The 14404-nt window shown below is 41.4% G+C and overlaps 1 protein-coding gene across 1 annotated transcript in view; it reads right to left on the bottom strand.

Annotated features, from left to right (window-relative positions):
* Slc30a7 (solute carrier family 30 member 7) overlaps positions 1-14404 on the bottom strand; it is a 64133-nt gene that overhangs the window by 28035 nt on the left and 21694 nt on the right. The window contains exons 7-8 of the mRNA XM_075981545.1: positions 11079-11129; positions 7686-7821 (exon numbers count right to left, since the gene is read on the bottom strand). Coding sequence (XP_075837660.1) covers positions 7686-7821; positions 11079-11129 — 187 coding nt within the window. The remainder of the gene's footprint in view (positions 1-7685; positions 7822-11078; positions 11130-14404) is intronic.

Here is a 14404-nt window from a genome sequence, read left to right as displayed (position 1 = left end):
AAGCCTTTACCACATAGACATTTCTTCAGGTGACACTTAAGATTCAGACACTGGGGCACATGTATATATTTTTTTATTTTCCTTTTGGTGCGTGTGTGTGCACACGCATGCAGACGTGTATGGGTATGCAGTTGTATCCATGAGACATCTGACTCTATGGCAGAGGAAAACCAGTATGATGTCTTTGGGGTTTAAAAGGGACATAGATGATTGAGAAGCTCAGTGGGGAAAACTACACCTCTCGGAACTCGGCTCTTCTCAGTCAGCACACAGATAACCATTTTAGACTTGTGGCCCGGGGCTCCCCTCAGTAAAGAACATACCCTCGACGAGGAGTTAATGTGACTCCTAACTTACACATTGGTTGTGTTTTAAAACATTAATTGGCTGTGTGGAAAAAAAAAAACCATTTCCCCCAGGGAAAGAATGCAAAGGGATGTGGGCTCTAGGGGGATTTGTAATAGAGGACATTAACGTCTGATGGTAAATATGGAACTGAGCTAGCAATGTTCTTTAAGGAAAAACCCAGTGAGTGTCACATGAACACAAACCTACTCCTGGACTATGATCCTATCAACCAAAACCCTGCTTCCTCTTTACTGGCCGGACATGACCCTATCCTGACATAGTCAAGTCATGAAAAAGGGAGTTGAAGCCCTTTACATACACTAATAATTAAGGAATATTTATGATCTCTTTGTGCATGTGCGTGCATGCACGTGTACGTGTGTGTGTGTGTGTGTGTGTGTGTGTGTGTGTGTGTGTGTGTAGGTATGTAGAGCAAACACAAATTTCTAAATAAATCTAACTGAATTAGTGCTCTGTATAGGGTCCTCAGGACTTAAGAAAAGGTGGTTCACTAAAAACTATTGAATGTTTGTAAATGATAACATTACATAATAGAACCTTAAAAGTGAAAATTTCTTTTTAGCATTCCTGAATCATTTGGTTTCTTTCATAGTTCTAAATACCCCCTCTGCAAGCATCTCCCAACTAGGTTCTTCGTCTGAGCCACTGAGCACAGATGACTGGAGTGAGGACCACTTAGTCCCCAGGATAATACAGGCCCAGCACGTTCTGGATGCACAGGAGAGAAACACTCATTACCTGTAAATTGATGCCTTATGGAACCACAACCTCCCCCAGAATGCTAGTTAGAAAGGGTGGCAACCTGACTTGTCAATCTCCATCTCCCAGGACAGTGGCTTTAGATACGATGCACATATGATTTTAGAATGTAACTACAGGGCAACAGTACTCCAATTCATTCCGTTTCACAGCATGAAAACTTACACAAGCAACAGCTAAGATTCTGATAGACTGTTTTCTTCTACCTCAGGTTGCCTAAAGAATTGTAAATGTAGCCACTTGAAAGGCAAACCACAACGGAAATTGTTAGGGAACACCCAAAAACATTTCTGAAAAAGATAAAATGCCTGCCATTTCTCATACATGACTGTATGAAGATTGAGTAGCTTCCTGTGTGTGCTGTTTATTAGAAACCACAAATAATTAGAACCAAATTACAATTTACCTAAACTGGGCTCACAGTCAAATCACTTATGTGTAAACAATGATTGTGATCGCTTACAATAATGTTACTGCATAACTCATTTTTCTTCTGGAAACAGCCTTTCTATTTCTTGCCTCTACTTATGAACATTGCTTGTCATTACTAAAGCCTCAAAAACTGGAGAATTTTTTTCATCAACATGGTAAGAAATAAGTGTATTATTTAAAAAGAAGTTTTATTTGTACATCTACATGATTTTTTAAAATAAGTACAAAGCACAGTAAGAATGCTAACTTGTAAACCTCAAAAAAACTGATTAAAAAAAAGTCTAGCAAGGCTTCAAAAACACACCTGTAGCAATGCACACTGCTGTGTCCTGTTATAGATCTCCATCAAGCATGAGACTCCTTTTCATTCAAGTGAAACACAACAAAGTCAACGACATCATTTAAAACTTGCAAGGACACAACTGATGGATTCGGCTTTCTATTTCCTTCCGATTCCAGCTTTATTCATGGGAGAAGAAGGGAGCAAAGCACTGTAAACCTCGGTCTACTTCCCAGGAGACAAAATCATTCTCTCGTCTCTACATTCCATCCTGCTTTTCACTGGGAAACAAAATTCATCACCGCATAAACCAGTTCTACCCAGAAACTCTTACTACCCTTTGCTTGTATCAGCCGATGCTGAGAGAAAACCACCAACTATGGGAAGTAACTTTTGGGATCAAAGGGAAAACTGAGTCTAGTTAGAGGAGAAAAGGCAGGGCAGGTTTCCAAAACACATTTTACCTGGGCAAAATGACACATAAAACCTGTAAGAGGTAGGAGAGAAAATACTTCTGTTCTGTTGAGATAATTTGAGATAAGGTCTTATTGTCTAACCCACGCTATCCTCAAACTTGAGGTCTGCTCCCTCGGCCTCCCAGGTGCTAGGATCACAGTGCCTGTCACTGTGCCCAGCATCTACAGGTTCAATACTCGCTAGAAACTACGGAACTTCCTCACAAGCCAGCTGCTGAGTGTGGCGCTCCTCACCCAAGCATGGGTTTTAAAGGAAAGACAACACTAAGTTGGTACTTTATACAAAGTTTAGAATTTCTTGGGTATGTTCATGGGGAGACAGCAGGGGCCCTCTTGCTCATTGTTTCTACTTTTAGATCTCTGTTCCCCCCACACCCTCCCATTAAAGGGCAAGCCCATTCAATCACTGATCGGCTAACCATTTGAATACCAGGGGCACAATTCTTGGTCACTCCCCTTCAGTCACTGAAGAGCCGAGCATCTGGCTTTCTACCTGTCACCTCTACTCTTTCTTTATTCTTTAAGTATCCACATGGACCACCCATCCTTTGGTCTCTATATAGTGCTCTTTTTCTCCATCTTGCTAAATATAACTTAGACTTTAGATCTTGGTTTTAAACATGTCTTGCTATTTTTATATGTCTCGCTATTATTATTTTATTTGTATTAGTGCTGTGCCTGCATGTAAGGGCACACATGTACACACACACAATGGAGTATGTGAAGGGGCCTGCTTCAGAGCAGGGCTGACACATTCAGTTAACTTCTTTCTATTGTAATTCCTACTTTGCCCCCATCACAGTAGCACTGATCTGGGAAAATGGCCACCTATTAAATCCAATTCTTCCTACCATTCTATAACTTGTACTCAGTAGCTAAATAAGACCAGAGGAAACATACAACCATACTAATTGTTTTTATACTAAATTCAAGACCACAAACCTCAAAGTGGGTCCTGGGTGCTGCCAGGCAATCACACTTTTCCCCTTTACGGGGAAAGGCTTTGAACATAGCTGTCTATGGCTAACACACACACACACACACACACACACACACACACGGGGAAAGGCTTTGAATGCAGCTGACTATGGCTAACACACACACACACACACACACACACGGGGAAAGGCTTTGAATGCAGCTGACTATGGCTAACACACACACACACACACACAAGGAAAGGCTTTGAATGCAGCTGACTATGGCTAACACACACACACACGCACACACACACACACACACACACACACATGGGGAAAGGCTTTGAATGCAGCTGACTATGGCTAACACACACACACACACACACACACACACACACACACAAGGAAAGGCTTTGAATGCAGCTGACTATGGCTAACACACACACACACACACACACACACACACACACACAAGGAAAGGCTTTGAATGCAGCTGACTATGGCTAACACACACACACACACACACATACACACACACACACACGCAGTATCTCTGATGCTCTCTGACCAGGCTTTCATTCTCACCTCTCTCCCCAGCGTTTGGTGTAAGTGACCAATCATCCCAAGAGCATTAGATGGCGTGGATTATTTCTTCCTGCTGAAAGCAGTGTGTTCCTGCCTCTCCTGCCTTGCTGCACTGCACAGTACATGTCTTATTATCTGCTTGTATAACCATTCGCTTTGCTGGCTCCCCCATGGGGGAAGGTATTTGCTATGTGATCAACTGCCCAGCTGGGTAGGTACCACAGCATTTGTTGAATGGCCTTCAGATGGACTGCAGTTATCCACTGATGTGGGATTCCCCTCTGGATGCTGTGAATACCATAGTTAATGGAGGAACTGCTTTGGGCCTATCGCAGAGCTATGGGGGAACAGAGCTAGGCAGGGAAAACTAAATGGAATGCTCAGAGAAAGGAGGTGGAATCAGAGAGAAGCCATGTAGCCCCACTGGACAAATGCTGCAACTTTACCCAGTAAGCCACAGCCACGTGGCAATACACAGATTACTAGAAATAGATTAAATTAATATGGAGTTATCAATATACAATCCTGTATCTACACAGCCACTGCCCACTGGGCGCCTCCACATGAATAACTCAGCAGCATCCCAAAGCAGCAAGGAGCAGAACACGGTCGCTGACCAGAGTGCCCTTCCAAAGGGAGGGAAACACTGCTCTTCCTATAGTCTCCTCTCAGTGACAACACAACTCCTCTGTCCATCCCAGGTAGGAGCTCTAAGCATTGCCACGGCTCCCATTCGCTTAACCCTGACCCACACATCCATATCCATGAGCAAATCTCCATAGTTCTACTCCATTTTCTGGCTTTATTCGCATCTCTCCATTGCTAGAGTAGACCCATCTACCAGGTGTCTCCCCTGGTTCATTATGGCAGCTTCTAGATGGTACCCCTTGCACCCTCAGTTTCATTCAAAATAGCTTCTTCTTCTTATCTTTATTTTATTTTACCCAATTAATTAATTTATTGGCGACAGGAGCTCACTATGTGGTCTGGTTGATTGCTAACCAAGCTGACCTAAAACTCACAGAGATCTGCCTGTCTCTGCCTCCCGAGTGCTGGGAGTAAGGGTGCCACCATGCCCAGCTAAGAACCATTTTTAAAACTTCAAAGCAGGAGGCTGAAGAGACAGCTTTGTGGCTAATAGCATTTACTGATCAGTTCCCCGCACCCATCTGGCAGCTCACAACTATCTAAAATTACACTTCCAGGGGCTCCAAAAAGCTCTTCAGACCTCCACAAGGCACCAGACATACCCATGGTACACAGACATACATGCAAGTAAAACACTCACACACATAAAATAAATAAATAAAAATACAAATCAGGGTAAGCGGATGCAGATGAGTGACGGGTGCTTGCGTAGCATGCACAGGCTTTGGCTTGGTCCCCAGCAGCACAAACAAAACATATGGACCAAGGCTCACTCATGATTTCCCACTGCACTGGAAATTAAATCCGACTTCGGAGCCCTGTAATTTTCCCTGACATATTTCTTTAGCTTCATCCCAAACCACTCTCCTCCTGCCCCTGGACTCCGGCCACACTGGGTCTCCTTTAGGGCAGCTGTTTTTAACCATGTGGCTTTTTTTTTTTTTTTTAAAGAACTGGTCCCTAGGCTGGAAAGCTTTTGGTGACATTTAGTTGCAGACTTGCCTTATTCAACCTCAGATGACAGCTCAGAGACTACCATGAGGTCCTCTTAGTTCTGCACAATAAATAATCATTTCATATCGGAATGGCAATATATTGATTTGATTTTCTCTCCCGTGTGGCAAGATAAGTTTGTTGTGTGCATATATGCATTTATCTGTTATTTATTTTTGTTTGTAGAATAAATGAATAAGAACGTAACAAAGAAAGAATTTTCAATTGGAGTTAGAAAACATAACTCTTACTTTTGTTTTTGTTTTTACTTTTGTTTGTTTGTTTGTTTGTTTGTTTGAGACAGGGTTTCTGTCTGTAACAGCCCTGGCTGTCCTGGAACTTGCTCTGTAGACTAGAGTTGGCCTCAGACTCACAGAGATCCGCTTGCTTCTGTCTCCTGAGTACTGGATTTAAAGGCTGAGTCACCAGTGCCTGGCTAGAAAATATAACTTTTTAGAATTAAAAAAGCCCAAGTTCTTTTGACTCAAATCTGAAGTGTGCCAATTTCTTTGCCAGGAAAACCATACGGTCACTTTAAAGTAACAGGACAGCCATGTGCCCTCACAGAGCTGCAGGGACGCATGAGGCAGACGCGGGACAGCACGGTGAAGAGCTTCGTAGAAGTAGCTAGAGGAAAGGACTGCACACAGCCTGGGAGCAAAGCGGGCCATGTTTCCTGAAGGGCTGCTGTTTGCACTAAACTTCTTGGAAGGATGTGGAGTTGGGGTACACACACCTGCAAAAGGGTGTATCAAATGCAAAAAGAGCTTAGAGAGAGAAAATGGGGATGGGAGAACAGAGTGTTCATAATGTATTTATGAAACTGAAGATAAGTCAGGAAAGTGACATCACTGGAGAAGAGAGAGTGAACTGAGGTGAGGCAGGAGGGAAGGAGGGAGCGGCTAAGAGGTTTAAATAAGATCAGGGAAAGGAAATTATTATGGACCTTAAACTTTATTCTGAGATAAAGAGTAGGGAAGGCCTGAAAGCAATATAACTGCAGTATGTCACATAATCCCCATCAAAAAAATGACACTGCAGCATGAGAAGTAGAAGAAGGCAGGGAGGACAACGAGGCCATCACAGTTTTCCAAGCAAACCACCGCAGAACTTGGGTGACAAACAGAGACAGAGCAAAGGGAACGCTAAGAGCATACTCTTCAAAACCACCAGGAGTAACTCGGACCATAACACAAAATAGAGCAAAAGCCCACCAAAGGCCCCGACAGCCAGCCAGGTAGGCACAGGCATCACCAGGCTGGCCAGGGGTCTGGCATGTCTACACTAATATGAGAGAGCTTGGTTAAGACCTCCAAAGGTGAGGGGAAGGCACGCGGAGCTTTAGAAAGGCTGCCATATGCCACCTGCCTCCGTGTGCAGATAATCAATGAATAATCTGCATGTTTAAAATAAATATTCTATTTTTAGGGCAGAAACTGAAAAACAACCACTTCTAACTTTAGCACTGCAATCTATGACACCGCTCCTAGTCAACCCGGAGCTGCAAACAGTCATTACGGTCTCTCTTCATCAGTCTTCATTTCCATTAGAAAAACTTCTACTAAGAGCGGAGGTGCGGAGAAATGACAGCGCTCTGAGACACGGCATGCAAATTTTAAAATAATTAAATGTTGCAAGATAAAAGAACGTTTTAATGTTTTTAAATAAAAATGAAGCCAACAATAAAGTTTGCTTTAGAACAAAGGGTCTGATATGATAATAATATTAGCTACACAGCACACCTCAGCAAACAGTCACCAGGATGGACGTCCCTACACACAATGTGTTTATGAGGCCCTCGCCTCATGGTAGGTGAGGGAAGGAAAAAGAAGAATGAAACTGTATAACCCAAGGTAGTTCTAGCAGAGGTAACATCGGTACTAGAGTGTGACATTGTCACATCTAGATATAAACTATAATATCCTAGCTAATGCAGTTTATACTGCTATTGTTTTATTCCATAGCTATAGTGTATGGTTTAAGATTTGAATTATGATCAAAGGCTTAAATGCCAAAAACCAAAAGGAAATGTTAAAATTCCAGACAAGGTATAAATGGAAAATGCATGAAAATGTAAAGAGGAAAAGAGAATTTGGACAGGAATTTCTTTAAATCCCAAAGGAAAGCCCACATGATAACCTGCACTGTAGATGTCTAATCACGGAGTTTTGAATTGCCTTTCCCTCATTCTAATAACAGATACTAACACAGTATGCCACTTACCTTATAACTATAAGAATGGCTATAAGAATCGAGCAGATAGGATCTGCTATCATCAACCCAAAATTCTGCATCATGATGGCAGAGGCAATTACACCAATACTCCCAAGTGTATCTGCTAGAATGTGTAAAAATACACCTAGAAAGAAAACATCATTGAGATTAACATTGTAGAACAGGGATATTTCTTAGGACCGTACTCATGTTTTCATACATGAAGCATTACATATCAATGTGAAAACTCAGTCAGGAAGAGTACTGATGGCTCAGCGAGTGCCGAGCAGAGCACTTGTGAACTGACAGAAGTCCTCTCACAACCAGTTCAACAGACAACTCGTATTACACTTGTTCTTAATAGAACAATGCAACTGAAAGAGTAGAAAAAATTAATTTTAAACACTGTTCATGGCATTCACCTTTACTTTACAAAGGACAAAGGTTCGGGCAAGGAAAGGACATCATGTGAAAAAATTGGTTAAGAAAGCATTTTAATTTTGAAAACATGTACACACAGCACCCTCTGCTGGTGGTTAAAAATATTGCCTAGAACTAGAATTTCATATGGCCCCTAACTCTACGTAACCTGGTATTAATACCCAAAAAGTTTCACTACCTAAATTTATTACTACGCTCAGATTCACCATGGAAAAAAGCAGGTATCCAAATACTTTTAAATGTCTAGAAAATATACGCTGACTCTCGGTATTGAGTACTAAGTAGGTCACTGGCGAACTGCTTACGCGTGCAGATGCAGTAAGATAAGTGACACTGGCCTGGGAAGCCATAAAAGCTCAGGGGAGAAGCTTCATATACGATTCTTCCTGAAAATACCCGACGATAACTCACTCAACATGGAGATCTTGGATGAGCAAAAGACACCACACAGCAAAACAGTTGTTAAACTTAAGTGTGCTTCACTCAGAGAAAACCATTGGTCTTCAACACCATAACTGCTCCACATGGACCGAGCAGTTTAGAAATGGGCCAGATTCCCTGAACAATAAAAGGTAAATATGTGCAGATTTAAACTAAAGGAGACTCTGAAGCAGCTTAAACTCTGGCCACCAATGAGTCCCTGCAGTGAGATTTCATCTGTGTTTTAATAAATACAGCTTGCCCGAAGATCTGAGAGTAAAGCAGCCCCACTGGTCAGCCCTACAGACCAGGCAGTGGTGACACACACCTTTAATCCCAGTAGGCACACTAGTTTGCCACAGAAACCGGGAGGTGCATGCCTTTAATCCCACTGGTGCACGCCTTTAATCCCAAGCCTAAAGAGGAATATAAAACAGGAGTCAGCTCTCACTTATTCTCATTCTGAGATTCCTGGAGGCAGGATCACCACTTCAGACTGAGGTAAAGGTAGGAGAAAGTGGCTGGCTATTTGTTTTTCTGACCTTCAGGTTGAAATCTAATTTCTGTCTCTGGATTTTTATTAATCATGCTACAAGTCCCTTTAAATCCTAATGTTTGCTGAAAAGACAGTTCACTGCCACCGTGTAGTGTACAGCGGCCACAGCACATGGCCCTCGATACTATTCCTTTTCATCCGTGCAGACTACTCTGTAGAATGTTAATGTTTGTGTGCGGATGTGTGTGTACGTGTATGCACATACCACAGCACATGTGTGGAGGGCACGGGAAAGCTCGTGAGAGTCAGTTCTTGCCTTTGAACACGAGGGCTCTGAAGTCTGTACCTGGGTGTCAGGCTGGGTGGCAAATGTCCACACACCACAGTCACCTCACCGGCCCCAGAGCTGTTCAACAAATAAATAGTTTCCTGGCAAATTCGTCTAGATAGCCAGTTTCCCTACCATACTTTAAATACCAAAAGAATAAACTGTATTTGTATCACTTCGGCTTTAAAAAATATAATGAAAAAGATGGATATAAATCAATACCCTTTAAAGTCCCTACATTACCAAATCTTAAACATGGTAACATAGTTCTAAGTTTTCACATTCTTCAATCAGTGTTTTGGTAGGAACAAAGAAAAATAGTTCTGAACAATGAAAAAAGGGGGGGAAATAATTTGCTCTTGCTTCCCCCGAGGTTGGAAAGTCCCTGCCTACATGTAATTTCCTAGCCAGAAAGTGGGTTTTATTAGCACACATCATTAACTACTCTATTTTATTGAAACTATGCATGAAAAAAATCACTAAAGACATATAAAGTATGTTTAACTCATATAAAAAAATCACTAAAGACATACAAAGTATGTTTAACTCATATAAAATTGAAACCATGTAAGACTTGTAACACACCAATGAATTAACACCTCTAAAACTTGGTTCGCTAGAAGCTGAACTGGGGATGAGCTAGCAGGTGAAACTGCATTGGCTCCAAGTGCTCATGCCTATGCGTCCGCAGAGCAGCTGCCCAGGAGACTTCTCTACCAGGCAGTCACAGCTGCCCATAAGCTTCCTCTCAGCCTTCTCAAGACCCACAAACTCATGGGTTTCAAAATATAAACTGTTTTCATTATAATTTGTACAAAAGATGATAAGCTTCCCCCCATTTATGACTCTCCGTAACTAAATGTAAATTATTATCAAAGCTAATGATAGCATTTGATACAGTTGCATCAAACAGGTGCAAAGACTGTTTTTAAAGCGATTCCATCGACTTTGTAAATGGAAAACTGGTGACTAGCAGGTAGCCTAAGCCTTGAAACTAAATCTTCCCTATGAAAAAAACACAAAAAGTAAGAATTAAACCAAGAAAAATTGAGAAAAACACATGCAGGCGAGGCTGGATCTAAAGCCACTGAGAAAATGGGACTGAAATAGAGTTAATAACAACAACAAGAGTAAGAAGCGGGAAGCCGCGAATCTGGACAATACAGTCCAGGGACACTGAGAAGGACCGGTTCATCTCCCCAGAGGGAAGTAGCAGAGTGCATGGGCAGGCTGCTCTGCTCTGGCTGGTGCTGTGCACACGACAGTAAGCTCCTGTTTAGACATCACTAATTGACGCCTTCACATGACAAAGGTCTCACTGGGTTTCATTTCATTTTTAGCTCTACATTTCCCTAAAACTTAAGAAATTATTGAACACTATTCTTGGAAAAACTGTCATAATCCTAGGAAAGCAAACACACCTGGAGTCTCTGGAGTCCCTGGAGTCAGGCCTAGTGCTTACCTTTAGCAGGGTTTTCCAATGTCTACGCTTTTTTGTGTTTTTGTGTTAATTAAATCTGTGAAAACAGCCAAGTGACAAAAACTAATATATTCAATATAATGTGTGTGGGTGCTTTCTTAGGAAGAATAACATTTAAAATATGACTACCAGGTACTATTTTTTTAAAAAAAAAAAAAAGCAACAGAGAACTCTCGACAATTGAGAACTATGAAGCCAGTTTCATAAAATCAAGAAACACACAATTGCGTGTCATACCTTGTAAAATCTGTCTGCTGGGTCCTGCCGTTTCTTTGAAGGATGGACCACCTGTAGAGAATTAAGTTATTTTAAAACATCTTTTAAATTCCCGATGCAAACGTTTGATTTCAGATGTCATTTTGCTCAAGTGTATGACGCAGGTGTGAGTATACAGTCATATCAGACCTACAAAGTGATGTTTAAATTTAATCAAGTAATTGAAAAGAGGTGAATCTAGAAAGGGCAATTTTGAAATATAACAAGAGTATAGAATATTCTGGATACTATTGTACTATAAATAAAAATCACAAGAAATTCAAAATATTATGAAAATCTACCAACATTGTACTGATGAAGTTTGAAGAGGTCCATGAACAAAAGGCAGGACTGACACAAGGTGCTGCTGCTGCCTGTGGGACAGCAGCTTCCGGTAGAATCTATATAATGGTGCCACTTTCTCCACAGAAGACAGACAGACGCTACCTGTGACAGTTACTTCACAGAAGACAGATCAAAGCTTCCTGCGCCACTTTCTCGCAGAAGACAGTCACTACTAAAATCCTGTCTTATATCACGTTAATGGCCTGAAGCACTTCCCTTTGTCCACAGGGGCAAAAGAAAGCTATTGCTACAGATGTGCCCTGGAGTCTCCAAGGTCAGAACCCAGGCTGCGGTCACAGGCCGGCAGGTGAGCTGCACAGTATTTCAGCTCAGCTATGTCAAAGCGAACACTAATGTGAAGCACATAGGTTCGCTGCTAACATCCTTTGTGGGAAAGACTGAGGAGGAACGTGGATAATATACATGACATATAACCATGCGCTCTCAAGCATAGTAAATGAATTTCAAACTTGTAGATCAGTGACGTGTTAAAGAGGTTAATGTGGGGAGGGTGCCATTCTCCTAACAAAACCCCTTTTGCAGAATTTGCAGAATTTTGCAGAATTCTCCTTATATGAAAAGATAAAAACAGGAACGTTTCTATATTTTTTAATATATCAGAGACCACTCAGTTTTGCAATAAAACGAAAACACACATACGTGGTAAGAGGCTTCAGTATTTGTTTAGTGGGACCATCAGGAGACCAGACAAGCTCCGCTAACGTGAAGCGTGGTGACTCTCAGGTGACAGCACACCTGACCACTACAGCAGTGGTGCTGGGCAACAGTGCAGCAAAGACACAAAAGCTACAGGTGACACAGTATGTTCCATGGTCCCACGGTACTCTCCCAAAAGATGCAGCTGCCACGGAAATCCTACTCACAGTCAAAAGCATAACCATTGTAAAAACTGAGCTCCTGAGCAAATCACCAAGTTTCTACATGTATGAAAAGAAATATCTCTAGAAAAGTCATTTTGGCCAGTGCTGGCTCATGCCTTTAATCCCAGCACTCAGGAGGCAGAGGCAGGCAGAGTTCTGTGAGTTCAAGGCCAGCCTGGTCTACTGATACAAATTTAAGGTCGATTTTGTTACACCGTATACATGTATTCCAACTCTTGTTTAAGGTATTGTGTTTATATAGCTCATTTAAAAATGTAATGTATAATTTAAAATTATAGATTAATAGTTATTTATAATAATCAAACTTGTGGTCATGTTAGGTTTTTCTAGATATAGAGATATATTTCAGTTTGATAGATAATCTTCAACACTTCAAAGACCTATGGATATAGCATTTAAAAGGTTTTAAGAACTTAGACTTTCCTAGACAGTGAAACATGTAGCACCAATTACTTCATTAGGATGATGGGCACTGAAGAGGCTCCTAAAGGAGTTTGCTAGCTATTTTGGGCAAGAAACTGCTCTTGCCTAGACTGCTTGATGGTATGCTGTATAAACTGAACATGCAGGACCCACAAAAAACTGACTGCTGAACTTGCCAAAAGAAGGTGAGATAGTCCTTCAGGGTTCCTTCTCCATGAAAGAGTCTGCCAGACATTGTGCAGGACACACTAGAAAGTAACTGACAAACTGCCAATAGAGGTGAAACACTCTTTCAAATTTGCTACTTTGTGGAAAAGTCTGCTAGATACTATGGGCCTGTAGGGTGAAAATGGATGCCCAAATGAAACAAAAGAACTTTGGGTTACTGTCCAGGCAGCAAGATATCTCTGTAATTTCTAGAACTTTGGAGGCTGCTTAAATGCACTTATTGTTTACTTAGGTAATATTATATCTTTGTTGGATCTTTGATGGAGTTGAAGACATATAGTTAACGTTATAGTTTCCCTTAGTTATGATAAAAATAAATTAGATATAAAATTTTAGACTCACAAAGATAAAATGGATGGAATATTTTCTTTTACTTTGCCAGATACAAATAGACTAAAGATTGTAACTGTGATTCTTGCTTGATACCTGTTTTGTTATATGTAATTTCACTATGTTAAAGTTAAAACCTTCCTTTTTCTTTAGTCGGGAAAGGGGAGATGATATGGGATTCCCCTCTGTATGCTGTGAATATTTTTTTATTGCCATTGATTAATAAAGAAGTTGCTTTGGCCTAAGGCAAAACAAAATATAGCTAGGCAGGAAAACTAAGCTGAATACAGGGAGAAAGAAGGCAGAGTCAGGCAGTCACCACATAGCCATCCAAGAAGTAAGATGTAAGGTAACAAACCACCAGCCTTGTGGTAAAGTATAAAATAACTAAAATAGGATAATTTAAGATATAAGAGTTAGTTAATAAGAAGCCTGAGCTAAAAGGCCAAAGAGTGTGTAATTAATATTAAGCCTCAGAGTGGTTATTTTATAAGAGGCTTTGGGAATAGGAGGGTGGAGAAAATCCTGTCCAGGGGAACCAGTGGGACGAGGAATACCTGTAGCTACCCGAGCATATGGGGAAAAGACAACCCTTATACACTATTAGTAGGAATGTAAACTGGTGCAACCACCACAAAAAGTAGTATGTGGTTACAACCACTACCAGTTTACCAGTTCTGGGCACACAACCAAAGGAGCTGAAGCCCAGACCCCTCAAACCTAGGTGTGCTTCCATTCACTGCACTGCGACATTCCACACTCAAGACAGGGGACAACCCGAAAGTGCCTGAAGGAAGAAATGGGGCATCCGTCCTCCCTCTAAAAGAGAAAGCTGCAATTGAGGACGTCGTGGATGAATGTGGCAGCTAACGATTAATACAGCTACCATTTATAGGAGGAAGCTGAAGGAGTCAAATTCATAGAAACAGAGAGGAGCTCGGCCGTTTCCAGGTGCTGGAGGTTGTAGGGATGGAGAAGTAATTGTCGAAGGGTGAAAGGTTAAGTTATCCTATTAATGCATGAGGCCCAGAGAGCTGTAAACACTGGAGCAATTATAGCCAGCACTGTACTGTACACTTC

This window comes from Microtus pennsylvanicus, chromosome 7 (genome assembly GCF_037038515.1).
Source record: "Microtus pennsylvanicus isolate mMicPen1 chromosome 7, mMicPen1.hap1, whole genome shotgun sequence".
Lineage (NCBI taxonomy): Eukaryota > Metazoa > Chordata > Mammalia > Rodentia > Cricetidae > Microtus > Microtus pennsylvanicus.
This window is presented reverse-complemented; position numbering and strand designations above follow the sequence as displayed.